Source organism: Salvelinus sp. IW2-2015, unplaced genomic scaffold, assembly GCF_002910315.2.
Source record: "Salvelinus sp. IW2-2015 unplaced genomic scaffold, ASM291031v2 Un_scaffold2223, whole genome shotgun sequence".
Classification (NCBI taxonomy): domain Eukaryota; kingdom Metazoa; phylum Chordata; class Actinopteri; order Salmoniformes; family Salmonidae; genus Salvelinus; species Salvelinus sp. IW2-2015.
The window spans coordinates 5,502-33,354 of NW_019943553.1; the positions used below are offsets into that span (position 1 = coordinate 5,502).

General features: G+C 46.9%; 2 protein-coding genes across 4 annotated transcripts in view; one reads left to right on the top strand and one right to left on the bottom strand.

The window, feature by feature from the left end:
• Positions 1-14,966: 14,966 nt before the first annotated feature.
• Positions 14,967-18,793, bottom strand: rwdd2b (RWD domain containing 2B). 3 transcript variants are annotated; one of them, XR_011476509.1, is made up of 7 exons: positions 17,519-18,793; positions 16,879-16,946; positions 16,572-16,786; positions 15,813-15,984; positions 15,336-15,616; positions 15,122-15,159; positions 14,967-14,997 (listed from the first exon to the last, which is right to left on the bottom strand). XR_011476509.1 is itself a non-coding variant. In XM_024140630.2 (6 exons), the coding sequence occupies exons 2-6, from the start codon at positions 17,723-17,725 to the stop codon at positions 15,364-15,366; spliced, it is 915 nt and encodes a 304-aa protein (XP_023996398.1). In that variant the 5' UTR covers positions 17,726-17,740; positions 17,873-18,793; the 3' UTR covers positions 15,229-15,363. The 3 variants fall into 3 exon arrangements, 2 of the variants coding, with proteins under 2 accessions (XP_023996398.1, XP_023996397.1); XM_024140630.2 differs by lacking the exons at positions 14,967-14,997; positions 15,122-15,159 and having other exon boundaries at positions 15,229-15,616; positions 17,519-17,740; positions 17,873-18,793; XM_024140629.2 differs by lacking the exons at positions 14,967-14,997; positions 15,122-15,159 and having other exon boundaries at positions 15,229-15,616.
• A 77-nt stretch (positions 18,794-18,870) lies between these two features.
• Positions 18,871-27,853, top strand: part of usp16 (ubiquitin specific peptidase 16) — a 45,345-nt gene continuing 36,362 nt past the window's right edge. Inside the window, 17 exon segments of the mRNA XM_070440104.1 lie at positions 18,871-19,136; positions 19,524-19,606; positions 19,725-19,909; positions 20,087-20,190; positions 20,778-20,893; positions 21,120-21,397; positions 21,948-22,046; positions 22,321-22,451; positions 22,601-22,688; positions 22,981-23,056; positions 25,135-25,226; positions 25,429-25,482; positions 25,981-26,043; positions 26,045-26,123; positions 26,126-26,166; positions 27,372-27,614; positions 27,668-27,821. Of these exon segments, the coding sequence (XP_070296205.1) occupies positions 19,552-19,606; positions 19,725-19,909; positions 20,087-20,190; positions 20,778-20,893; positions 21,120-21,397; positions 21,948-22,046; positions 22,321-22,451; positions 22,601-22,688; positions 22,981-23,056; positions 25,135-25,226; positions 25,429-25,482; positions 25,981-26,043; positions 26,045-26,123; positions 26,126-26,166; positions 27,372-27,614; positions 27,668-27,821 (1,858 nt within the window). The 5' untranslated portion in view covers positions 18,871-19,136; positions 19,524-19,551.

Below are 27,853 nucleotides of genomic sequence, written 5' to 3' on the forward strand. Positions count from 1 at the left end.
ATTGTCGGAGTAGAGGACCTTGTGCATTTCAGGTAAAATAACAACTCAATGTTTATATCCCAGGACAAATTCGCTAGCAACAGCAAGCTAGCTAAATAGGACAAATTAACATTAGCTAGCAAGTGCAAGCTAACTAGCTAAATTGCCATACATGTTTAATGCTTTTTGACCTGTCCCCAACTGAATGTCATTGGTTCAGAGTTTGTTTTGATATTTTAACCTGGGTGTCGTGATCGCGTTTGGTGTGGGGGGACAAAATACATTTATGCACGATGGTGCACGATGGTGCACGCACGCAGCCGGTTTGGGTTCCGTGTTAGGGTCTCTTTTCCAAGCTTAAAATGATAAAACATTCAATCATTGGCCAAGTTGTCAGTCCTGCCGCGCTCAAAACAACAACTGGGAAGTAGGGAGAAAAAAACTAGCTCCGTCTGGGAAAATACGTTTTGAACGGTCATCCAACTCGGAATTGTAAAATCGGGAACTSGGGCTTCTTTCTATACCTGAAGATCACGGACGTCATCATGATTTTTTCCAGAGTTCCCAGTTGTCTTAAAGGAACCATTAATATAGAGAATGCAAAGTTTGATGACAAAATTTGCCCACGAAGGACCGCCGCACCACCTTCCTGTTCAAGTGAGCASAGCACAACAAGGGGAGTTAAAAAATGTCTGCATAAATATGCCAGGGAGATATGCATACTGTAGCTAAGAAAGTAACACTACGTGTTTGTTGTGTAGTAAGCTGTTAGTAGCCCATGTGCCTCACCCTAATCATTTGGTATATTTTCCCCTCTTAATTTCACCTGCTGTTCTAACTTGTCGGTGCACATGTAGCCTATAACCTGTTTTAGAGAAATTTGAAATTTTGTAAGAGCTTTCATTGTCTGCTTGATAATAAACTAAATGCATGCTCTTCAACCAATCGCTGCCTGCACCTGCCCGCCCGTCCAGCATCACTACTCTGGACGGTTCTTGACTTAGAATATGTGGACAGCTACAAATACCTAGGTGTCTGGTTAGACTGTACACTCTCCTTCCAGACTCACATTAAGCATCTCCAATCCAAAATTAAATCTAGAATTGTCTTCCTATTTCGCAACAAAGCATCCTTCACTCATGCTGCCAACCATACCCTCGTAAAACTGACTATCCAACCGATCCTTGACTTCGGCGATGTAATTTACTAAATAGCCTCCCAACACTCTACTCAGCAAATTGGATTCAGTCTATCACAGTGCCATCCGTTTTTGTCACCAAAGCCCCATATAACGTCATGACAACTACCCACCACTGCGACCTGTATGCTCTCGTTGGTTGGCCCTCGCTTCATATTCGTCGCCAAACCCACTGGCTCCAGGTCATCTATAAGTCGTTGCTAGGGAAAGCCCCGCCTTATCTCAGCTCACTGGTCACCATAGCAGCACCCAATCGTAGCAAGCACTCAAGCAGGTATTATTTCGCTGGTCAACCCCAAAGCCAATTCACCCTTTGGCAGCCTTTCCTTCCAGTTCTCTGCTGCCAATACTGGAACGAACTGCAAAAATCACTGAAGCTGGAGACTCATACCTCCCTCACTAACTTTAAGCACCACCTGTCAGAGCAGCTCACAGTTTTTAGCACCTGTACATAGCCCATCTGTAAATAGCCCATCCAACTACCTCATCCCCATACTGTTATTTATTTGCTCCTTTGCACACCAGTATCTCTACTTGCACATTCATCTTCTGCACATCTCTCACTCCAGTGTTTAATTGCTATATTGTAAATATTTCACCACTATGGCCTATTTATTGCCTTACCTCCCTAATCTTACTATATTTGCACACACTGTATATAGTATTTTCTATTGTGTTATTGACTGTACACTTGTTATTCCATGTGTAACTCTGTGTTGTTGTTTGTGTCGCACTGCTTTGCTTTATCTTGGCCAGGTCACAGTTGTAAATGAGAACTTGTTCTCAACTAGCCCACCTGGTTAAATAAAAAAAATTAACTAGGTTTTAAAAATATTTAAAAAAATATGCCCCCTTTATTTATCCTACGGTTCGACTTGGTGTACAGGAGAACGCTGTAAGAACAGCCCATGTTCTGAATTCTGTCGCTGTACATTTCAAAAGTGCCTAACAAATAGTTATACTGACTACGTCCATCTTAGCTCACTTCAATGTCTTAATCGAAATTACGGATGCCTCTTATCCGCTTGTCATCCCCTTATGCCATAGTTTGTACATCTCATCTGTCACTAGAAACCACATTTGTTTAAGCAAGTCAGCCATATCAGCTATGTTTTTTTAAAAGGCAGTAAATGAGGTTGAATTAACTGTTTCCCTGCCAGGCAAGGTTTACACTGATAGCCAGGTGTATTAGTGGTAAGGTGTTGGACTGCTTGTTGGGACTCTGCCTGTTGTGTCACGATGTTCGTAGTAATGACGGACCAAGGCGCAGCGTACGTTAAGTTCCACATAATTTTAATGAAAGTGAAACTAAGCAAAAACAAATAAAGAACAAACGAACCGTGATGACAATGCAGTGCTAAACAGGCAACTACACAGAAACAATATCCCATAACCCACAGGTGGAAAAAATGCTACTTAAGTATGATCCCCAATTAGAGACAACGATTACCAGCTGCCTCTAATTGGGAATCATACACAAACATCAACATAGAAAAATAAACCTAGAACCCCACATAGAAATAATAAACTAGACTAAACACCCCTAGTCACGCCCTGACCTACTCTACCATAGAAAAAACAGGCTTTCTATGGTCAGGACGTGACATGTTGGGACAGCTTTATGTAGCCCTAACAGTTTGTGGGCACCGTTTGTCACCGTTATAGTGCAATTCATGTATTGTTTAGTGATGTATGTGTGTAGTGTAGGGGCTTTGTTGGCATGCATCCCCAAAAGTTTTTGTTTTGTTTTTGCCCCACCAAGATTTACATGCTAAAAACCACCACTGGGCGTTCTAGTGAATGTTCAAAGATTACAAGCAACAAGGGGTAGATTAAGGTAGATAGCCCATCTATTCTGTTACACTTCAAGGACCGGTACTGCCATATAAAGTAACCACAGTTATATGTGAGGGCTTATGAAGCCAAGCCTTTAAGATGTTCAAACTACCAGAGGTATGGGCATGTGGGCAACAGCCTGTAAAGAGAAAAAGTGAGGTTGGAGAACGTGAGTATGGGAAGTGTGGGGATGGAGGACAACCACCAAGTACTGCAGCTGTGGCAGTGCTCATAGTGTGACGAAGGTGGGGTGGGAGGAATGAAGCAGGCAGTGGAGGTGCAACAAATGAGAGTGGAGAGAAGGGTGTCTCATGCTGAGGCAGTGAGGGTGGTCCAGGAGAGAACGTGTCTCATGCTGAGGGCAGTGAGGGTGGTCCAGAGAGAAGTGTCTCATGCTGAGGCAGTGAGGGTGGTCAGGTGAGAAGGTGTCTCATGCTGAGGCAGTGAGGGTGGTCCAGGAGAGAAGGTGTCTCATGTGAGGCAGTGAGGTGGTCCAGGAGAGAAGAAGTGTCTCATGCTGAGCAGTGAGGTGGTCCAGGTGAGAAGAGTGTCTCATGCTGAGGCAGTGAGGGTGGTCCAGGAGAGAAGGTGTCTCATGTTGAGGAGTGAGGGTGGTCAGGAGAGAGGTGTCATGCTGAGGCAGTGGAGGGTGGTCCAGGAGAGAAGAGTGTCTCATGCTGAGGCAGTGAGGGTGGTCCAGGAGAGAAGGGTGTCTTCATGCTGAGGCAGTGAGGGTGGTCCAGGAGAGAAGGTGTCTCATGCTGAGGCAGTGAGGGTGGTCCAGGAGAGAAGGGTGTCCATGTGAGGCAGTGAGGTGGTCCAGGAGAGAAACGTGTCTCATGCTGAGGCAGTGAGGGTGGTCCAGGAGAGAAACGTGTCTCATGCTGAGGCAGTGAGGGTGGTCCAGGAGAGAAGGGTGTCTCATGCTGAGGCAGTGAGGGTGGTCCAGGAGAGAAGGGTGTCTCATGCTGAGGCAGTGAGGTGGTCCAGGAGAGAAGGGTCTCATGCTGAGGCAGTGAGGGTGGTCCAGGAAGAGAAGGTGTCTCATGTGAGGCAGTGAGGGTGGTCCAGGAGAGAAGAGTGTCTCATGATTGAGGCAGTGAGGGTGGTCCAGGAGAGAAGGTGTCTCATTGCTGAGGCAGTGAGGGTGGTCCAGGAGAGAAGGGTGTCTCATGCTGAGGCAGTGAGGGTGGTCCAGGAGAGAAAAGTGTCTCATGCTGAGGCAGTGAGGGTGGTCCAGGGAGAGAAGGGTGTCTCATGTTGAGGCAGTGAGGGTGGTCCAGGAGAGAAAGTGTCTCATGCTGAGGCAGTGAGGGTGGTCCAGGAGAAAGGTGTCTCATGCTGAGGCAGTGAGGGTGGTCCAGGAGAGAAAGGGTGTTCTCATGCTGAGGCAGTGAGGGTGGTCCAGGAGAGAAACGTGTCTCATGCTGAGGCAGTGAGGGTGGTCCAGGAGAGAAAGTGTCTCATGCTGAGGCAGTGAGGGTGGTCCAGGAGAGAAGGTGTCTCATGCTTGAGGCAGTGAGGGTGGTCCAGGAGAGAAGGTGTCTCATGTGAGGCAGTGAGGGTGGTCCAGGAGAGAAGGGTGTCTCATGCTAGGCAGTGAGGGTGGTCCAGGAGAGAAGTGTCTCACTGCTGAGGCAGTGAGGGTGGTCCAGGAAAGAAGAGTGTCTCATGCTGAGGCAGGGAGGGTGGTCCAGGAGAGAAAGTGTCTCATGCTTAGCAGTGAGGTGGCCGTGAGGGTTCCAGGAGAGAAGGGTGTCTCATGCTGAGGCAGTGAGGGTGGTCCAGGAGAGAAGGTGTCTCATGCTGAGGCAGTGAGGGTGGCCAGGAGAGAAGGTGTCTCATGCTGAGGCAGTGAGGTGGTCCAGGAGAGAAGGGTGGCCAGGAGAGAAGGTGTCTCATGCTGAGGCAGTGAGGGTGGTCCAGGAGAGAAGGGCTGTCTCATGCTGAGGCAGTGAGGGTGGTCCAGGAGAGAAGGGTGTCTCATGCTGAGGCAGTGAGGGTGTCCAGGGAGAAGGTGTCTCATGCTGAGGCAGTGAGGGTGCCAGGAGAGAAGGGTGTGTCTTGCTGAGGCATGAGGGTGGTCCAGGAGAGAAGGTGTCTCATGCTGAGGCAGTGAGGTGGTCCAGGAGAGAAGGGTGTCTCATGCTGAGGCAGTGAGGTGGTTCCAGGAGAGAAGGGTGTCTCATGCTGAGGCAAGTGTCCTGAGGGTGGTCCAGGAGAGAAGAGTGTCTCATGCTGAGCAGTGAGGGGTGGTCCAGGAGAGAAGGGTGTCTCTCGCTGAGGCAGTGAGGGTGGTCCAGGAGAGAAGAGTGTCTTCATGGTGAGGCAGTGAGGGTGGTCCAGGAGAGAAGGGTGTCTCATGCTAGGCAGTGAGAGGTGGTCAGGAGAGAAGAGGTGTCTCATGTTGAGGCAGTGAGGGTGGTCCAGGAGAGAAGGGTGTCTCTCATGTTGAGGCAGTGAGGGTGGTCCAGGAGAGAAAGGGTGTCTCATGCTGAGGCAGTGAGGGTGGTCCAGGAGAGAAGGGTGTCTCATGTTGAGGCAGTGAGGTGGTCCAGAGAGAAAGGGTGTCTCAGTGCTGAGGCAGTGAGGGTGGTCCAGGAGAGAAGGGTGTCTCATGCTGAGGCAGTGAGGGTGGTCCAGGAGAGAAGGTGGTCTCATGTGAGGCAGTAGGGTGTCAGGTAGAGGTGCCAGGAGAGAAGGGTGTCTCATGTTGAGGCAGTGAGGGTGTTCCAGTGAGGGTGGTCCAGGAGAGAAGGGTGTCTCATGCTGAGGCAGTGAGGGTGTCCAGGTGAGGGTGGTCCAGGAGAGAGAAGAGTGTCTCATGCTGAGGCAGTGAGGGTGGTCCAGGAGAGAAGGGTGTCTCATGCTGAGCAGTGAGGGTGTCCAGGAGAGAAGGGTGTCTCATGCTGAGGCAGTGAGGGTGGTCCAGGAGAAACGTGTCTCATGCTTGAGGCAGTGAGGGTGGTCCAGGAGAGAAAGTGTCTCATGCTGAGGCCAGTGAGGGTGGTCCAGGAGAGAAAGGGTTTCTCATGCTGAGGCAGTGGGTGTGGTCCAGAGAGAAGGGGTGTCTCATGCTGAGGCAGTGAGGGGTGGTCCCAGGAGAGAAAGGGTGTCTCATGCTGAGGCGTGAGGGTGTCCAGTGAGGGTGGCCAGGAGAGAAGAGTGTCTCATGTTGAGGCAGTGAGGGTGGTCCAGTGAGGGTGTTCCAGGAGAGAAGGGTGTCTCATGCTTGAGGCCAGGAGGGGTGGTCCCAGTGAGGGTGTTCCAGGAGAGAAGGGTTGTCTTCATGCTGAGGCAGTGAGGGTGGTCCAGGAAGAAGGGTTCTCATGCTGAGGCAGTGAGGTGCGTCCAGGAGAGAAACGTGTCTCATGTGTTGAGGCAGTGAGGGTGGTCCAGGAGAGAAGGTGTCTGCCATGATGAGCATGAGGGTGGTCCAGGGAGAGAAACGTGTCTCATGCTGAGGCAGTGAGGGTGGTCCAGGAGAGAAGGGTGTCTCATGCTGAGGCAGTGAGGTGGTCCAGTGAGGGTTGGTCCAGGAGAGAAGGGTTCTCATGTTGAGGCAGTGAGGTGGTCCAGGAGAGAAGGGTGTCTCATGATGAGGCAGTGAGGGTGTGGTCCAGGAAAGAGAGAAACGTGTCTCATGCTGAGGCAGTGAGGTGGTCCAGGAGAGAAGGGTGTCTCATGCTGAGGCAGTGAGGGTGATCCAGTGAGGGTGGTCCAGGAGAAAGGGTGCTCATCGCTTGAGGCAGTGAGGGTGGTTCCAGGAGAGAAGAGTGTCTCATGTTGAGGCAGTGAGGGTGATCCAGGAGAGAAGGGTGGTCTCATGTGAGGCAGTGAGGGTGGTCCAGGAGAGAAACGTGTCTCATGCTGAGGCAGTGAGGGTGTCCAGTAGAAGAAGGGTGTCTCATGTTGAGGCAGAGAGGGTGTTGGTCAGGAGGAAGGGGTGTTCATGAGAGCAGTGAGGGTGCGTCCAGGAGAGAAACGTGTCTCATGCTGAGGCAGTGAGGGTGGTCCAGGAGAGAAGGGTGTCTCATGTTGAGGCAGTGAGGGTGGTCCAGGAGAGGGTGTCTCATGATGAGGCAGTGAGGGTGGTCCAGGAGAGAAACGTGTCTCATGCCTGAGGCAGTGAGGGTGTCCAGGAGAGAAGGGTGTCTCATGATGAGGGCAGTGAGAGGTGGTCCAGGAGAGAAACGTGTCTCATGCTGAGGCAGTGAGGGTGGTCCAGGAGAGAAGGGTGTCTCATGTTGAGGCAGTGAGGTGGTCCAGGAGAGAAGGGTTTCATGCTGAGGCATGAGGGCCAGGAGAGAAGGATGTCTCATGCTAGGCAGTGAGGGTGGTCCAGTGAGGGTGTCCAGGAGAGAAGGGTGTCTCATGCTGAGGCAGTGAGGGTGGTCCGTGAGGGTGGTCAGGAGAGAAGGGTGTCTCATGGCTGAGGCAGTGAGGGTGGTCCAGGAGAGACGAGTGTCTCCATGCTGAGGCAGTGAGGGTGGTCCAGGTGAGGTGCCCAGGAGAGAAGGTGTCTCATGCTGAGCAGTGAGGGTGTCAGGAGAGAAGAGTGTCTCATGTTGAGGCAGTGAGGGTGATCCAGGGAGAGAAGGGTGTCTCATAGATGAGAGGCAGTTGAGGGTGGTCCAGGAGAGAAAACGGTGTCTCATGCTGAGGCAGTGAGGGTGGTCCAGGAGAAGAAGAGTGTCTCATGCTGAGGCAGTGAGGGTGGTCCAGGAGAGAAGGGTGTCTCATGTGAGGCAGTGAGGGTGGGTCCAGGAGAGAAGAGTGTCTCATGCTGAGGCAGTGAGGGTGGTCCAGGTGAGAAGAGTGTCTCATGCTGAGGCAGTGAGGGTGGTCCAGGTGAGAAGAGTGTCTCATGCTGAGGCAGTGAGGGTGTCCAGGTGAGAAGGGTGTCTCATGCTGAGGCAGTGAGGTGGTCCAGGTGAGGGTGGCGCCAGGAGAAGAAGGGTGTCTCATGCTGAGGCAGTGAGGGGTGGTCCAGGTGATTGGAGGAAGAAGGGTGTTCTCATGCTGACGGCAGTGAGGGTGTCCAGGATGAGGGAGAGAGTGTCTCATGCTGAGGCAGTGAGGGTGGTCCAGGTGAAGGTTCATGTGGGCGAGGTGGTCCAGGTCGAGAAGAGTGTCTCATGCTGAGGCAGTGAGGGTGGTCCAGGCAGGTGAGGAGAAGGGTGTCTCATGCTGAGGCAGTGAGGGTGGTTCCAGGTGAGGGTGGCCCAGGAGAGAAGGGTGTCTCATGCTGAGCAAGTGAGGGTTGGTCCAGGAGACCCGAAGGTGTCTTCATGTTAGCAGGAGGGTGGGTTCCAGGAGGAGAAGGGTGTCTCATGCTGAGGCAAGTGGAGGGTGGTCCAGGAGAGAAGGGTGTCTCATGCTGATGGCAGTGAGGGATGGTCCAGGAGAGAAGGGTGTTCTTCATGCTAGGCAGTTGAGGGTGGTCCAGGGAGAGAAGAGTTGTCTCTTGTTGAGGCAGTGGCAGGGTGGTCCTCCAGGAGAGAAGATGTGTCTCATGTTGAGGCAGTGAGGGTTGGTCCAGGAGAGAAGGTGTTCTCATGTTTGAGGCAGTGAGGGTGGTCCAGGAAGCAAGAAGAGTGTCTCATGTTGAGGGCAGTGAGGGGTGGTCCAGAGAAGAAGGTGTCTTCATGTCTTGAGGCAGTGAGGGGTGGTCCAGGAGAGAAAGAGTGTCTCATGTTGAGGCAGTTGAGGGTGGTCCAGGAGAGAAGAGTGTCTCATTGTTGAGGCAGTGAGGGTGGTCAGGAGTACAAGGGTTGTCTCAGCTGAGGCCATTGAGGGTGGTCCAGGAGAGCAAGAAGTGGTCTACATGCTGAGGCAGTGAGGGTGGTCCAGGAGAGAAGGGTGTCTCATGCTGAGGCAGTGAGGGTGGTCCAGGTGCAGGGAGATACAGGTTTAAGAGAGAGATGGGTATGAGCATCTAGCCCGGGGGAATACAAGGCAGGTGGCTATGGTATACATAGATAAGAGAACGTTCCTCCTTATGAACGTCACCAGCTATCAACTCTACTAAAGTAGAGTCTCAAACAGAGAGGATTCAGCAGTGAAGGCGGCTGGGAGACATCCGAGTATGACAGGGTCGACATGGGAAGAGGTTCAAGATCAATCAGCCGAGGCTGGAGTCATGTTTTACTGGGTCTTAGTTACTTAGTTATGGTGGCAATACTACAATGGAATYTTCTAAGCCTGTTGGCTAATGGGCAGGAGTTCAAGCAGTTCATTGTAGATAGTTCCAGCTAAGCCTGATGTGATTTGTGTGCAGGAAACATGGCTCAAACCGACTGTGGAGTTTATATTACAGCGATATTTAGTGGTTTGTATGGACAGAGATGTAGGGGGAGGGGGGATGTGCCACCTTCATAGAGGAAGGACTTCCTTACAGGATGCTATGCAGAGGTATTAAACAGGCATATGTGTTGGTGGAGGTGTGATTGAGAGGAGGGGTGACAGTGAAGGGGGGTATGGGGGGGGTATGTGATGGAAAATCTGATAGAAATGAAAGATCTGGTGTGCCTGAATGATGGTCGAGGGGCCAGGATTGATGTAGCCACGGAAAGAGTCTGCCTTGAACCTCACTCTGGTATCTAGTGCGATGGCAGGAATCTGTGAGTGGGAGGTATGGGAGGAGTCGACAGTAGGGAGTGATCATTACCCCATAGTATGCACAGAAGGCCGGAGGGGAGGAGGAGGTGTCAGTGGATAGGTAGGCAATCGGGTGTTTGGAAGGGCAAAGTGGGATCTGTTTCAGGAGCTGAGTGAGCAGGTGATGGCTCGGGTGGATATGAGAGGGGATGTGGATAGTATGAATAACTGGGGGAGAACAGCTTTAGTGGGGGCAGCTACTGAGGATATACCTGAGAGTTCAGGGAGGAGGAGGAAAGCAGTCCCATGGTGGATGGAGGAGTGTAGGGCAATGGTGAGGAGTAGAAACAGGACATTTAGAGCACTGAAAAGGATGCATAACTTTCAACATCTGATTCAGTATCAGRAGGCCCAGGCCCTGGTGAYGAGAACTATCTGTCAGGCAAAGAGGTCATGTTGCCATCGGTTCTGTGACACCATTGGAAGGTGGCGACACCTGTGGGAGAAGTGTGGGGGATGATTAAGAGGATGAGAGGGGTCAGAAGGGAGTGGGATTATCCAGTGTTGACGAGTGGGAAGGATGTGACAGTAACAGAAGGAGAAGGCAGAGACGATGACCCAAGCGTTTGTCCACGTGTATAGCTCTGCTAATCTGTCAGAGGGTCAGAGGGACAACGAGAGAGGAGCATCCTGGAGTGATGGACAAGATGTAAATTACAATTTTATTTTATTATTTAGCCTTTATTTAAACTAGGTGTCCCGTCCACGGGACGGTTGAGCTAACGTGCGCTAATGTGATTAACATGAGGTTGTAAATAAAAAGAACATTTCCCAGGACATAGACATATCTGATATGGTCAGAAAGCTTAAATTCTTGTTAATCTAACTGCACTGTCCAATTTACAGTAGCTATTACAGTGAAAGAATACCATGCTATTGTTTGAGGGGAGTGCACCATTTTGAACACGAAAAGTTATGAATAAACACATTAGTCACATTTGGGCAGTCTTGATACAACATCAGGCAGATACCTGGTGGATAACGGTACACCGCAGGGGAGCGCGATTACTCCTCTGTTCTCAATCATGATCAATGAGGTTTACTCTCAGGTACGGACGGATATCGGGAGGTCGTTATTTGCAGATGACGAGGCCTTACGGAAGAGGGGAAGAAATGTGCCATACATAGTCAGGAAGGTACAGGAAGCAACTGATGAGTTAGAGCGGTGGGCATTAATGTGGGGACTCAGGTTCTCTGTAGAGAAAACTCAGTGTTCTTTACCAGGATGAATGTGGGAGATGAGGTATGCTTGAGGTTATATGCYGAAAAACTTGGAAACTAGGGTGGGGGCCTTCAGGTTTCTTGGGGTATACTTTGACAGTAGACTGACCTGGGCAGAAGGAGTGGGGGGCTGGGCGTTCCTCACTGAGGACCATGTATGTTGCATTGATCCGATCTGTAATAGACTATGGCAGTATAGCGTATTGTTCGGCAGCCCGGACATCATTGGAAAGGCTAGAGGTCATACAGGATGAATGGATTAGGAGACAGCAACAGGCAATGAATTATTGGGTCAACCTACAGGGACATGGGGTGTCTCATCCTGCAAAACAGATTTTACAGGCATGCTGGGAACATGAGCGAGGACAGAACACTTGGGTGGGTGGGTAATACCCAGGCGAGGGAGACAGGACTGTATGGAAGGCGGTTTAGTCTAACGGTAAGAATTCCTGTGAACCCACCATGGCTACTCCCGCCTCCAGTAGTTGATCTAGAAGAGTTGGAGAGACGACAGAAAGATAGGGAGGATGTTGATCCATCTGGAGGGACTACAGAAAGATAGGGAGGGTGTTGATCCATCTGGYGGGACTACAGAAAGATAGGGAGGGTGTTGATCCATGTGGGGGTGGAGGGGAACGAGGCAGCTGATGTACTGGCTAAACAAGCASTTAGTAGCAGGCAGAGGCTAAAAGCCTGATACGGACATGATGCTAGCTAGTGATGGTGCAGAGATGGCAGGCTAAAAGCCTGATACGGACATGATGCTAGCTAGTGATGGTGGAGCGAGTGGCAGCTAAAAAGCTGATATGGACATGATGCTAGCGATGGTGCAGAGATGGCAGGCTAAAGCCTGATACGGACATGATGCTAGCTAGTGATGGTGCAGCGATGGCAGGCTAAAAGCCTGATACGGACATGATGCTAGCTAGCGATGGTGCAGAGATGCAGGCTAAAAGCCTGATACGGACATGATGCTAGCTATGGATGGTGCAGAGATGGCAGGAGCAGTGGAATAGAGATACTAAAGGCAGGCATTTATTTCAAGTACAGAGGAAAGTCGGGGAGGGGAGGACGGCGGGAAGGGACAGAAGAGAGGAGGCATTTTTATTTTACAAGATTAAGGGTGGGACACAGCCGGTTGAATACATCTTTAAATGTGATAGGAAAGTGTGATTATTGCCTGGAAACAGAGACGGTGGAGCATGTATTGTGTGGTCAGTATGAGAGGGAAAGAGAGAGAGACTGAGATCCAGCATGAGGGAGAAGGGGATACAGGAAATCAGTTTAAAGAGTATACTGAGGACGTCGCCATTAGAAACAGTCGCAAATATTGGCCCACACTCCAGTACACTAGGTGGCGGTAATGCGCCATAATGTTGGATGCCAACTGCCAACAAACCCTACCGAAGAAGTACATTACATCTCTTTTCCTAGATGTGAGATAATTAACTTGTTTTCTGTAATATCGTATAGCTTTGGACTCGTGACATTACGTACTTTCGAGGATAATAGGCAGGTTTCTCGACTCATACCCTTGACTTTGATGAAATGGATTGCGTTACTGATTTTAGCAAAGGTGTAACGCAACATGACAACGTGAACGCGATTGATCAGTCTGCTGAGTTTATTTATTGTCCAATGGGATTCCTATCTCCTCCATTCTATAATATCTCTGCTACAGCTGTCGTTTAGTTAGCAAGAAATGACAAGTTCGTAGCTAGACCTATTGCTCTGTTACACAACGTAAGAACCACAAGATGCAGGCTAGCCAGAAGGCTCTAATGCTAGCTCGCTAACCAGCCATGTTATGCCAATAGAAAAGAGGCTGGCTAGCTAAGGTCAGCTTTGTAGCGGTTATGCTATGTGGAACCACTAATTCTTCCCTTCATCAGTAACGCCTTGTCGTAGCTTTGAAATTCTATAAATATAATTTAGCTAGCTCATKATTTTAACAAATTTGATCCATATTTAGCACAATGGAAAGCYTGCTTCCAGACCGGAACCCTGTGAAACGTGAAAGCACGTTGTCACAACACCTCACCCGATTGGTCAGAAGAAAACATCCTGTCCACCAGACCTCGTGTTATTCTCTCATGCTTGTTTTCAGCTACAACATTTTTGGCAGAAGTTAGTCGCTGAATTAGTGCCGAAACTCAGAGCGCACAGATTCGACATCGGTAAATGTAGTTTTGATTCACAGAATATTCACCAGTTGCAAGTTTAGTAAATTAGTTGCATTCKTTTTCWAAATGTAGTTGCATGCTTGCAATTKCTATWGAATTTATTCACATATCAATTGACATGTTTACAAGTGTTGTATTTATTCACACACACGTTATGCGCTTGCTAGTGTTGCATTTATCCTCATATTTTTTGTAACTACAAAATCATTATACAGGTTCAACTCATACTGTATTTCACATGTGCAAATCATGATAAACTGTGATAAAGCCAAGGCATTGGTTCAGGAAGCCTGCTGTGATAAAGTCAAGGCATTGGTTCAGGAAGCCTGCTGTGATAAAGCCAAGGCATTGGTTCAGGAAGCCTGCTGTGCTAAAGCCAAGATATTGGCTCAGGAAGCTAATGTATGTTTTCAGTTCTCAGGCAAGGTTACTCATCTCCCGGGCCAAACCATTCATAGCCATTGAGGTTTTTAACTCAGTCATTTACCACCCCTACTCTTATAGTTAAATATATTTTACATGATTTTGTTTTGTTTGTATTTTGCTCGTAGAATGTATTGAATGCATAAAATAAAGTTTGATCAGACTTGTGACYAATCTGTAAAACCACTCTCACTTTGTGTTTCAGTGTGTTCCATTTGACTGCTACTATGGTCCAAACTACCATCCCACCTTTCAGGTTATCCTGGACTCACAATACAAAGGATTTGGAGCTCACGCTTCTGAAAATAGGGGCTGATGGAGACGAGGTGTGGAAACCAGGCGTACACAAATCTGAGCAATGATATCCACAGCACTGGTGGTTTTCTTTTCTTCCTAATAAGTTTAGATTTCCCTTACCTGGTGTCACAGTTCTGAATCTATGTGTAGTAAGAGGAAGGATACAACTCCAGTAGGGTTCAGACTTACAAGGCCTGTTTTGAGAAAGGGGTTCAGTAAACCCCTCAACCCAACCCCCATTCCTTACTTTACTGTGGGGCTCGCGTGCCGTAGGCATGTCCTGTGCGGATTAGCCGTGGGCTTCGTCTCTGTGCGGATTAGCCGTGGGCTCGTCTCTGTGGGATTTAGCCGTGGCCTCGTCTCTGTGCGGATTAGCCGTGGGCTTCCGTCTCGTGCGGATTAGCCGTGGCCTTCGTCCTGCGGATTAGCCGTGGGCTCGTTCTGTGCGGATTAGCCGTGGCTTCGTCTCTGTGACGGATTTAGCCGTGGGTCGTCTCTGCGGGATTGCCGGTCGTTGGATGCCGTGGGACCTCTCGTCGTTACGTGCTAGCTTGTGATTAGCCGTGGCTCGTCTCGTGCGGATTAGCCGTGGGCTCGTCCTGTCGGATTAGTGCTCGCTTGTTTGGATAAGCTGTGGGCTCGTCTCTGTGTGGATTAGCTGGGCCTCGTCTCTGTGTGATTAGCTGTGTTTTAAAAGGGTAGCAGAAGAGGATCAGCTGCACCCCTCTCTTATTTCCTGTTTTGTCCCTGACTCCTAAGGTGCTACCTTGGTGGTGTAGAGCGTCAGCTAAGAACAGTCATAGGGATTCTACAGAGAAGCAACTGTGTTCTGTACGTAAGGACGTTGTGGATCGTGTGTTTGTATTCAAATAATACAAATGGTCTGGGTTTGAGCTCAACCTGTAGATTATTTCTGGTATAAGCAAGAGATTTCTTAACATTCAAAAATAACCCCATAGACAATGGCCGTGTCCCAAAATCTGTCTTGCATACTACTACTGAAACAACATACTGTGCTAATCGTACTATTTAGAACGTAACTGTTTAGTAATGTATGCAGTAAACAACAAATAAAGCCATACTAGGCTCTCATCTAATGTGCAATTGCTTTTGATTCCTGCCATTGGTTCATGTAGGGTACTTTTGATTCCTGCCATTGGATCATTTGGGTACATGATTCCGCCATGGTTCATTTGGGTACTTGATTCCTCGCCATTAGGTTCATAGTGGGTACTTGATTCTGCCATTGGTTCATGTGGGCTACTGATTCCTAGCCATTGTTCATGGTGGGTACTTGATTCCTGCCATTGGTTCATGTGGGTACTTTGATTCCTGCCATTGGTTCATGTGGGTACTTGATTCCTAGCCATTGTTCATTTGGGTTACTTGAATTCCTGCCATTGGTTCATTTGGGTACTGATTCTGCATTGGTTCATTTGGTATGATTCCTGCCATTGGTTCATGTGGGTACATGATTCCTGCCATTTGTTCATTGGGTACTCTTGATTCCTGCCATTGGTTCATTTGGGTACAACAACAGTTATGGGACCAATCCTATCAGCTATACTACCTTCCTTCAATTCCAAAGTAAAGCTGAAAGACGTCTCCACATCCTCTCTCACTGAGGTACTGATAGAGCTGACCCAGGTTCATGTGGTTTCCTCTGTTCCCGTGTGGATCAAACATGGCCTCCTCGAACCCTGTGAACCTACGGAGGGAATCCATGTTGTTCGCCATGCTAGCCTCAGCACTCTGACTGTCCACAGAAACATCCTCTCTGTGGCGAATAATGATCTTCTTCCAGGTTAGAACCTTCACCCTGTAAACAGACAGAGGAGAGTGTTCTAGAAGCTTTACCAACACACATGGTGATCTGCTCTATTACAGTCTGATGTTAATGGTATTCCTATTGAGCCATTTTATGTTCGTTAAAAAAAACTATATCAAATGTTAAGGTGGAATGGATGGAGAGTCCCCCCCCCAAAAAAAATACATTACACATTTATAACCCCTACCTGGCCCAYAAGTCTTCGCAGGCCGACTGAGGGCCTTCCACACAGATGATCCCAGGCTTGCCAGGCATACTGAACCCTGACAGACCCAGCTCCTTGGACCACTCCAGAATGTTCTTCCTCTTCCTCTTATTATAGATGTGGTGGCTGTAGATCCACAGGCGACTGAACTGCTCTAGAATAACAATAATATATTACAATAATATATACTGTTGGGTTCTGAAAATATGAAATATACTTATTCATGTCACTGAGGGAGAGAGGTGAATGTATAACGTTTACATTATGTCAATATATATATGTTATTGTTAGCCATCAGGGATCCTACGGGAGGAAAAGAGACACTGTCTGGTACGAGTCAACATGACAGCGGTGAGTTGGGGAGGAGTGAGCACTTTGGGGCAGAGGTCAGGTCAGATGAAGTGAAGAAGAACAMATATCACTAAGGTTCTGTCTAGCAACAGAGATGCATTGGCTGTTCAGATGTGTAGGAGACTCAGCATAGGAGAAAGGGTTAAATATCAGCGCTTGTGTGAAAATGTATTTTGTCTTATGCAGCTGTATTGACCCAATGGGTGAATAAACWTGMTTTAAGCTTTACTAATCATCTGAGTTTTAATAGGTTCATTTTAGAACCTAACAATACATTTTAGTTATTCATTTGTCAAAATTCCAAAGTGCTAAGGGTTATGTTTATTGMAACATATGCAGAAYCATACATAAAATAATGTCATACAATAAATAAACCAGGTATAYAGATACCTTTGGGCTGCGGAGATGAGGAGGTAGACCGAGACTCTTTCTTGCCAGGGGCTGCTGTTGATGATGTGCTCTTGTCGGTCAGGTACAGGTGTACGTTGTCTTTGACCCACTCCACGGCAGAGAGGACGCAGACATCTCCATGGCAGCTCTCTGAGAGGTAGGTGTTCATGTCTGAGTGAAGCTGGGCCTGCTGGGATCGGTTAAGGTCAGGACACCTGAGGGGAGGGGGAGAACTCAATTCAAAACAACTTCATTTGTGTCCTTCAGACAATTCTATTAAGTCTATAGGGTTACAGAACTGGCTTACCGTACAGCTATTTCAGGTAAGACATTAGGGTAGTCAGATGAGTAGGTGCAAGATATGGTCACATTCACCTGAGCGGAAGAGGACAAAGGAAGGTCATTCATGTTTAAATTAATAAATATAAAATGACGTAAATATTGGTAAGCTGATCCAAGTCAATAGATATCCCTAGCTACTGTATGACAGTCAGTGAATGTAGAATATAATATAATGATTGTCACGTTCTGTGTTTATATACCCTATAGCCCTCAAACTCAACTCTGGACCTCCAAGTCAGTTCCACTGCATTGTTTCATTGTTCCCCTCTAATCAGGGACTGATTTAGACCTGGGACACCACGTGTGTGCAATTATCAGGTAGAACAGAAGACCAGCAGGCTCTGGACCTCGTATGGCAATAGTTGAAAACCCCTGCCCTATATGTTGTGATGTGTGTTTTGTCCTATATTTATATTATTATTTTATAATTCCAGTCCCCGTCCCCGCAGGAGGCCTTTTGCCAGGCCGTCATTATAAATAAGAATGTGTTCTTAACTGCCTTGCCTAGTTAAAGGTTAAATAAATTAAAATATGGTCTCAGCTGAGTGAGTCAGTCATGCCAAGTGAATGTAGAATGATTATCATGTTCTGTGCTTTTAGCCTACCCCCTTCACAGTGTCAGTGTCCATCTTCTGTTTGATGAGGACGTGTGGTCTGGACAGAGGATAGGTATCTGTTGCTCCCTCCACATACTCCCTGAGCTCAGCCACAGCTAGTTGGTCAGTAATCACCAGCTCGTCTTCACCGGGGTACATACTGGAGAGTAGCTCTATCTCAGCCAGATGAGATTCTGCCTGCTCTAGATGGGCCATAATGTTCTAAGATCCCTGCAGAAAGTATGTGTTAAAGCCTTGTTAAGACTCCTTTTTCAGAATTAGCCTAGGAGGACATGTGGGGCAGTGATTAWTTCAGCACCTGCAGATGTCAAAAAGATTGAAAGAACTTAAGTTACACGTCACCATCACAGGGAGTGTCATGTTCTCTTGATAAGGCGAACCGGAAAAGATAACAGCATGCTCTTCGTGGCGGAGGACCCAAACTCATTCGTTGTTATCCATTAGCATGCTAGTTGCAAATCGTCCACAACTTAAATTAGCTAACTATGGCTAGTTGGACAGAAAATCCGATTCTGTAAGAGGGAATCAGTGATTATTTGCACCATGTCAACTTGACACACTACCAAATATAATTAATTAAAATCCCTGCGATTAGTTTACGATGCTAGCGTGGCGTTTCTAACGACCCGGATAKATTTACCTACTAGATCGGCTGGACACCGGGACAGATATAATGTAACACATATACCGTCGTCACAGATATAACAATAAGACAGATATTTCACTGGATGTATAACTGAAGCTTCCGCTTGGCATTTCCATGAGAGAAGGCCAACTGGCGAACAGTGGGAGAAAAAGGATCGAGATGTATTTTGGCCGACATTCTGCAAATGTTCTCAATACAGTTTTCTGTTCCCAAAACTAAAATGTGTTATTAACAGAGTGGACTAAGTTTTGTAGACTTTACCCTTTGCAAGCGTTTTAATAAATCGCGTTGTTTAGAAGGTGCGAAAGGGCGAATTGAGTTTATAGCACAGAGTAGCCGTTCCCTAACGGAAATATGCAGATAATGCTACAACACGCCATTAGGATCTCGCTAACTCTACTTGGCTCTGCCCACCTCCTCTTGCTTGTTCTGCCCAGAATGACTCATTAGTTCCCGTTGGAAACGACAACGCGATTTTTTTTTTCTTCGCAAAGGGTAGTCTACAAACGTAGTCTACTCTGTTCATAACAAATTTCGTTTTGGGAACAGAAAACTATTGAAATGTTTTATCAATGAGAAAKTTTGCAGAATGTCGGCCAAAATCTCCTCCCACTGCCGGCCAGTGGGCTTCCTCTCACAAGCATATTTGATGAAAACACCAAGCGGATGCTTCACATTTATACATCCGGTAAACTATCTGTCTCATTGTTCTATCTGTGGCCGTACGCCACCAACACAGCACTTCTTATTTTTTTCAAGTATATGTGGCAACTGGCTTAAGCTGTTATTGTTTTAAAATATGGATAGTTATCATTTTGTGTAGTTTTGGTGTATTTTCTTCTTAAGGTCGTTAGCGATAGATGGGGACTCGGCACAAAGATATGCATAGTTTGGAGTCTTACTCAAAGAAGGGAAAACGAAACTGCCGACTGTGATTCACAAATAACGCTCCTCTGCCGGGTAGGTTGGTGAAGGGGTACCTATTTAGTCACGTTGCTGGCTATGTTTATTTATTGTGTGATCTCTTTTTTGCAATTAGCCAAATACATGAATCAAAACATTGTAGTAGATGCTTGACAGACGCCCATGCCCATGGACGGTAATGGTAGCTACAGTAACAATGGCTATTCTTATTAACTAACTAGCTAACGTAAGCGTTACACAGCTTATAAGTAGGATAGCTAAATCTGTTCCTATAATTGACAACTAGGTAGTAACGTTAAGTTAACTACAMTTTTTTTTCAAGTCAGAAGTTTTATATTTACTTGAGTAACATAAAACTGCTAGCTAACGTTACACTCCTCTCTGGCTAACCTGCAGTTTGTGATGACTCCTCATTCTGTCTAGGTCAGGTGTCTAAAGTCTTCCAGACAAGATGGTGAAGAGGAGGCAGAAATGTCCTAGAGAGGACGAAGTGATAGACCTGACTGGTAGGGTCTCTCTCTCTTTCTCACATACACACACACACCGATACAGGACAGATACAATGTCATTATTAGCTACCATGAACTAGCCTAACGCCTCTCTGGTGTGCCCCTCTCCCCGCAGGTCCGTCGTGCAGCCATATCCGTAAAGGTGTAGACTCCAGCTTCCTGAAGAAGACMGGGATAGACTGCGCCTGTAACAGCTGCCAAGACTGTAAGGGTGAAGAGCCGGCTGCCACTGTACAGGCTCCATCAGAGGAGATGAGCGAAACACCAACGATATGGATGTGCTTAAAATGCGGACACAGAGTAAGGTTCCTTGAATACATTAGATATCAAATCAAAGTTTATTTGTGACGTGCGCTGAATATAACAATGAAATGCTTACTTACAGGCTCTAACCAATAGTGCAAAAAAGGTATTAGGTGAACAATTGTAGAGATGTGTGTGAAATGTACTTGACTAACAGTCTTTCTGGTTTGCCAGGGGTGTGGGCGTACCTCTGAGGATCAGCATGCTATCAAGCACTACGAGAAGCCTCGGTCAGACCCTCACTGTCTGGTGCTCAGCCTGGACAACTGGAGCGTCTGGTGAGCCAATAGAACACTGTGTCTGCGAGCTATGCGTCCCAAATGGGACCCTAATTCCCTACATAGTGCACTATGTATGGGCTCTGGTCAAAAGTAGTGTAAGATGTAGGGAATAGGGTGCGATTTGTGACGGGGGGCGGGGCCTGTTCCTCTTATCATACTGGGTCCAGGAGGTTTAACTGACCATGTCCCYCGGTCAGAAGAAAAGAGACCAGAGTTTTTCCTGATAATGTTGCGTGGTCAGGGTAAACTCCAGACCCTGCATCTCTCACTGAAGACTGCACATGTAGAAGGAGGACATATTGTACACAAGGACCAGTGAATGGTATTGAATAAAAGCTTGGTGACGGGCCCAATAACTAGGGACAGGAGTTTTACCTGACTACGTGAGTTGACCAGGCAAAACTCTGGGTCAAAGTTTAGAACCATGATGATAAAAATATTTATAAATTCATATTTTAAATTGTTTTTTACCACGTTACACTACACAGTGCGCTTGTTTTTTTTTGTTGTCAAAACATCTCCTTTTTTGCCACTCAACATGTTTTACTTCCCTGACCATTGTCTTGTGTGGTCTTATGACACAGGTGTTACATCTGTGATGATGATGTCCAGTACTCCAAAACAGGCCATCTGGCTCAGTTGGTGAGCAACATTAAGAAACAGGCCRTGTCTGAGCCCCGGAAACAAAGTCCACAGAGAAGTGAGTCCCATATCTAGACTACGTTTCCTGTTGGGTTTTAGTGTGTCGTATCGTTGATCATTTCTAATGTYTGTAATGTTGTCTCTGCTTGGAGCAGCCTTCTAATTTGAATGATTTAAATCAATCAATCAWTTCTCACAGAATTCTACCGCAATACGACTACATGTTTAGATAAGCATCAGATTTGACTAGTAATTGTAATGATATTATGTTGTGATTGACTCAGAGCATTCAARAGTGAAGCTGGAGCACAGCATGATAGAAGAGCCACAGGAAACCAAGCCAGAAGAGAAGGAAGAGAACACAGTGACACAACCGAAAGAAAACCAGAAGAAGAACGGCAAGAAAGAAAGTGGTTTGAAAGAGAACAGCAGTTTGACTAAAGGACAGAAGGCAGTGGGAGGAGCCAGCAGCGGTGCAGTGGGAGGAGCCGGCAGCGGTGCATTGTCAGTTAGAGGACTCAGTAACCTTGGAAACACCTGTTTCTTCAACTCCGTTGTTCAGGTAAGGAACCTTGGACTGTGTCCGAAATGGCTACATGGTGTAGTGCACTACTTTGGACCAGAGCTTATAGGGCCCCATATAGTGCACTACTTTGGACCAGAGCTTATAGGGCCCCATATAGTGCACTACTTTGGACCAGAGCTTATAGGGCCCCATATAGTGCACTACTTTGGACCAGAGCTTATAGGGCCRCATATAGTGCACTACTTTGGACCAGAGCTTATAGGGCCCCATATAGTGCACTACTTTGGACCAGAGCTTATAGGGCCCCATATAGTGCACTACTTTGGACCAGAGCTTATAGGGCCCCATATAGTGCACTACTTTGGACCAGAGCTTATAGGGCCCCATATAGTGCACTACTTTGGACCAGAGCCCTATCGGTCCTGGTCAAAAAGTAGCACACTGTAGGTATTTGGCGCCCCATTCATACACAGCCTTGGTCTGAATGTGACAGTTCAGCTAGTTACTATTGCTATTTATTGTTAGGCTTAATTCAGAATTATATTTGTAGAGTAATAAACCATTGTTGTCCATGTTTCTATTACAGACCCTCTCTCAGACACAGCTGTTGAGACAGGTCATCAACAAGGTGACAGCTGAAGAGAAGACCAGTGTCACCATCACACCTGGAGTCTCCTCAGACCTGGTAGGTTCCCTTCCTCTCCTGTTAGACCTCCTCACCTTACTGTTCTGTACTTGTTATGTAGTTGTATGTTTTATGTCGACCCCAGGAAGAGTAGCTGCTGCATGTCCAGTAGCTAATAGAGATCCTAATGAACTAAACCTGGAGMTTCAGTAGTTTACACCGTAACTAAACGTTTTCTCCTGACTGCCCCCCCCCTCCCCAGCCAAGTCTGGTTTATACTTCAACGGAATACCCTGTTCTGTTGTTGTTACTGATGATGCTGTTTCCCCTCCAGGAACCCATCCTGGTGCAGCTAGGTCCTCCGGGGTCTCTGACCGTAGCGATGTGTCAGATCCTGAATGAGATCCAGGAGACTAAGAAGGGGGTGGTCACCCCGAGAGAACTTTTCAGTCAGGTCTGCAAAAAGTGAGTAGTGAGATTATACATATTAATGTAGCTTTTTTTTGTTTGATTTCTGCCTTCAAGTGAAGTTTCTGTTGAAATCAGCACTCTTACATCAGAAAGATATATATATATTTTTAAAATCTCTCTCGCCCCCCCCTTCACCTCGCCAGAGCGGCGCGGTTTAAAGGGTTCCAGCAGCAGGATAGCCAGGAGCTTCTCCGCTACTTGCTGGATGGGATGAGAGCTGAGGAGATGAAAGTAAGACTGTTTTACCAGATCTCATTCCTGGTACACTGGTAACCTATAATAMGCTACAGACACACAGGAGATAACTGTTGTAGTGTTTTCTTTAAATAGTTAATGATCTCTTTTATAATTCAACATCTTTAGTTTGTACATTTTTAGATGTAAAGTCATTAGGGTTATTTAGCTGAACAGGATGTGTACCTAGCCTCCAAATAAGACTTCCCTTTCCCCTCTAAATGGAATCCTGTTCTGCTGTAGCATTTATATACACCTGTATCATTCTCTCTTTTTTTTCTCTCTCCAGAGACTGAACTCTGGAATATCGGAAGCATTGAAAAAACATGGAAGAGATGCTGAACAATCGAAGACGTTGGTCAAGGGTAAGGCTAGGGGGTTCTGCCTCTTGCTTTGCTTCTTCTTTGGGGGCTTTTAGGCTGGGTATCTGAAAAGCACTTTGACAACTGCTGATGTAAATAGGGCTTTATACAGTGCGTTCGGAAAGTATTCAGACCCCTTGACTTTTTCCACATTTTGTTACGTTACAGCCTTATTCGAAAATGGATTTGATAGTTTTCCCCCCTCATCAATCTACACCCCACCCCATTATGACAAAGCAAAAACAGGTTTAGAGATTTTTGCTAATATATATAATATATATATATATATATATCACATTTACATAAGTATTCAGACCTTTTACTTAGTACTTTGTTGAAGCACCTTTGGCAGCGATTACAGCCTCGAGTCTTCTTGGTATGATGCTACAAGTTGCACACCTGTATTTGGGGAGTTTCTCCCATTCTTCTCTGCAGATCCTCTCAAGCTCTGTCAGGTGTGGTGGGGAGCGTCTCTGCACAGCTATTTTCAGGTCTCTCCAGAGATGTTCGATCGGGTTCAAGTCCAGGCTCTGACTGGGCCACTCAAGGACATTCAGAGACTTGTCCCGAAGCCACTCCTGCGCTGTCTTGGCTGTGTGCTTAGGGTCGTTGTCCTGTTAGAAGGGGAACCTTCGCCCCAGTCTGAGGTCCTGAGCGCTCTGGAGCAGGTTTTCATCAAGGATCTCTGTACTTTGCTCCGTTCATCTTTCCCTCGATCCTGACTCGTCTCCCAGTCCCTGCTGCTGAAAAACATCCCCATATCATGATGCTGCCACCACCATGCTTCACCGTAGGGATGGTGCCAGGTTTCCTACAGACATGACGCTTGGCGTTCTGGCCAAAGAGTTCAATCTTGGTTTCATCAGACCAGAGAATCTTGTTTCTCGTGGTCTAAGAGTCCTTCAGGTGCCTTTTGGCAAACTCCAAGTGGGCTGTTATGTGCCTTTTACCGAGGAGTGGCTTCCGACTGGCCACTCTGCTTTAAATGCCTGATTGGTGGAGTTCTGCAAAGATCGTTGTCCTTCTGGAAGGTTCTCTCATCTCCACAGAGGAACTCTGGAGCTCTGTCAGAGTGACCATCGGGTTCTTGGTCACCTCCCAGACCAAGGTCCTTCTCCTCGATTGCTTAGTTTGGCCGGGCGGCCAGCTCTAGGAAGAGTCTTGGTGGTTCCAGACTTCTTCCATTTTAAGAATGATGGAGGCCACTGTGTTCTTGTGGACCTTCAATGCTGCAGAAACTTTTTGGTATCTCCCCAGATCTGTGCCTCGACACAATCCTGTCTTGGAGCTCTATGGACAATTCCTTCAACTTCATGGCTTGATTTTTGCTCGGACATTCACTATCAACTGTGAAACCTTTTTATATAGACAGGTGTGTGCCTTTCAAAATCATGTCCAACCAATAGAATTTTCCACAGGTGGACTCTAATCAAGTTGTAGAAACATCTCAAGGATGATCAATGGAAACAGAATTCACCTGAGCTCAATTATGAGTCTCATAGCAAAGGGTCTGAATACTTATGTAAATAAGCTATTTCTGTATTCATGTATTTTACATTTGCAAACTTTTCTAAAAACCTGTTTTTGCTTTGTCATTATGGGGTATTGTGTGTAGATCGATGAGGATTCTTTTTTTTTTTTAATCCATTGTAGAATAAGGCTGTAGTGTTACAAAATGTGTAAATAGTGAAGGGATCTGAAAACTACAGGATCCTTGCTATTTGGCCATTGGCCCAGTTTTATTGCAAGGAATTCTAATTGGTCAACCGCAGGCTAGGGTTGGGTTATAAAACTACATCCTGTCTCTTTGTTCTGTGGCGAGAATCACTGAGGACAGGGGAGAATGCTGAGAGGTAGATGTTCATTCTCCCCTGTTTCGGGCTCAATGCCTAGACAAATTCCTCCCGTGTCTCTGACCCATTGATCGTTAACTCCCTCTTGACCCGTTAGTCCTCTGCGTTTTGTGTATTTATCTTCCAAATATTCTTACATTAGCCTAGGTAACTCTCCCAGGCGACCCAAGTCCAATACGTCCCTTGTGTCTATCCTTCATTATCCACGTTGTGGTTTGCCTGTTCCAGAGTATGAGAAGAAGGGAGCTCCTAATAACTTCGTAGACCAGGTGTTTGGTGGGGAGATGACCAGCACGGTCATGTGTCAGCAATGCAAGACGGTACGTACGTAAACTTATCAGTTCAAATCACTCCGCCGTCAGTTTCTATCTTATTACACCCAACGGTCAGAGCAAAAAGCCATGAACTGAACCATACTACAGATCATCCATCCCCTATGAACACCGATTGACCACCAACAACAACCGCAACACATCCAGAAATATGTTACATGTCTGTTGTCGTTGATTTTTTTCTTTGTAGGTTTCTTTGGTCAAGGAGATGTTTCTGGATCTGTCCCTTCCTGTCTCAGACCAGGTAATGATGATGATGATGATGACAGGTTTGTCTTTTTCTACACTAGCTGGATATGACATCATGAAAACATGTGCACTAGCGGTGTATGACATCATGAAAACAGGTGCACTAGCGGTGTATGACATCATGAAAACAACATGTGCACTAGCGGTGTATGACATTATGAAAACATGTGCACTAGCGGTGTATGACATCATGAAAACATGTGCACTAGTGGTGTATGACATCATGAAAACATGTGCACTAGCGGTGTATGACATCATGAAAACAACATGTGCACTAGCAGTGTATGACATCATCACGAAAACATGCTGTCAATCCATGATGGATGAGGACATTTCCTTGACAATTTTAGCAGCTGTTTTCTTCTGAGCATAGCCCAGCTGTTTCATCGTCATGTTATGCCATGTTGCGCTATGTTATGCCATGTTGTGTCATGTTATGGCATGTTACCGTTATGTTCTACTGCTTAACGTCATGGTTGCCGCGGTCTCTCAGGCCTACAGGAAGAAGAGTCAGAAGAAAGGAGGCGGGAACCAGAAGGCTAGCAGGAGGTGAATATAATAACGGAGACAGCCCTAGCCCTGTCGCCATGACCAACGGTGACACCGATGACCTTCCTACTGGCGTGGGCAGCAAGTACCGCAGAAGAAACAGAAGAAGCAGGCCAAGAAACAGGCCAAGGTACAGTTAAGAGGATTCTGGTACCCTATTCTCAATAAACGTGTGATTTTATTTGATTATATAGTGCATTACGTTTGACCAGAGCTCAATGAATAGTGTACTATGAATTTTCAAGTTTTATTAATGGTATGTACATTATACACATGGTATACACCGTCCAACGAAATCCATTGTCAATGCAGTATTAAAGCAGTAGCAGGTGGACTAGTCGAGTATTAAGCAGTAGCAGGGTGGACTAGTAGCAGTATTAAAGCAGTAGCAGGGTGGACTAGTAGCAGTATTAAAGCAGCAGCAGGGTGGACTAGTAGCAGTATTAAAGCAGTAGCAGGGTGGACTAGTAGCAGTATTAAAGCAGTAGCAGGGGGGACTAGTAGCAGTATTAAAGCAGTAGCAGGGTGGACTAGTAGCAGTATTAAAGCAGCAGCAGGGTGGACTAGTAGCAGTATTAAAGCAGCAGCAGGGTGGACTAGTAGCAGTATTAAAGCAGTAGCAGGGTGGACTAGTAGCAGTATTAAAGCAGTAGCAGGGTGGACTAGTACGCGTATTAAAGCAGTAGCAGGTGGACTAGTAGCAGTATTAAAGCAGTAGCAGGGTGGACTAGTAGCAGTTTAAAGCAGTAGCAGGGTGGACTAGTAGCAGTAATTAAAGCAGTAGCAGGGTGGACTAGTAGCAGTATGGAAGCAGTAAAAGAATTAAAGCAGTGGTGTTGCAGTATCAAAGCTGTAGCAGTGTGGAAGTAGTATTAAACAGTAGAAGAATTAAAGCAGTATTAATATTAAGCAGTAGGAGTTTGGACAGTAGCTGTTTAGAAGCAGTGGTGTTGCAGGACCAGTATTAAAGCAGTAGGAGTGTGGAAGCAGTATTAAGCAGGATCATAATGGAAGCAGTAGCAGTATTAAAGCAGTATCATTGTGGAAGCAGTAGCAGTGTTAAAGCAGTTGACGTGTTAAAGCAGTAAGAGGGTGGAAGCCGTAGTAGATTTAAAGCAGTAGCATGTGTAAGCAGTATTTAAGCTGGAGCAGTATTTGAGCAGTAGAAGAATTAAAGCAGCAGTAGCTGTGTGGAAGCAGTAGCATTAATAAAGCAGTTGCCGTGTGGAAGAAGTGCCGTGTTAAAGCAGTAGCAGTATTGTAGCAGTGTAGACAGCCTGTTCTTTCTGTATTACCTTTGAGCATGTTAACCACGCTGTAATGTTCTGTCCACAGAACCAGAGACGTCAGCAGAAGCTAGTCACCCTGGACAGCTTCACACCTCCAGAGAGCCCAGTCCCAGCAGAGGAGGGAGAGGAGACAGGAAAAGTACCCAGGGAGAGGAGGAGGAGCCTCTGGTTGAGAACCAATCATCAGAGACCGAGAGGTTCGAGACCGAGAGTTCCGAGACCGCTCCCTCAGAGCAGGACAAGAGAAACCTCAGGGGGCAGGGCACACAGAGAAAGAGGAGGAGGATTGTGAACCAGTGGCTGTATGGTCTGTGTCCAACAACCACTCCACTGTGATGTCAGAAGAACAGAGTCCCCAGTCCCCTGAGGGGTTGTAAAAAGAGACAGAACACGAGGCTGAACATAGAGGAGAGGAGGATGATTGATGATGATGATGATGGTGACGCAGCCAAACCGTCTGGAGATGAGGAAGACACCAAACTGACAGACAAGCTGGGTGAACTATCTCTAAACGAAGCCTTTCTAGGC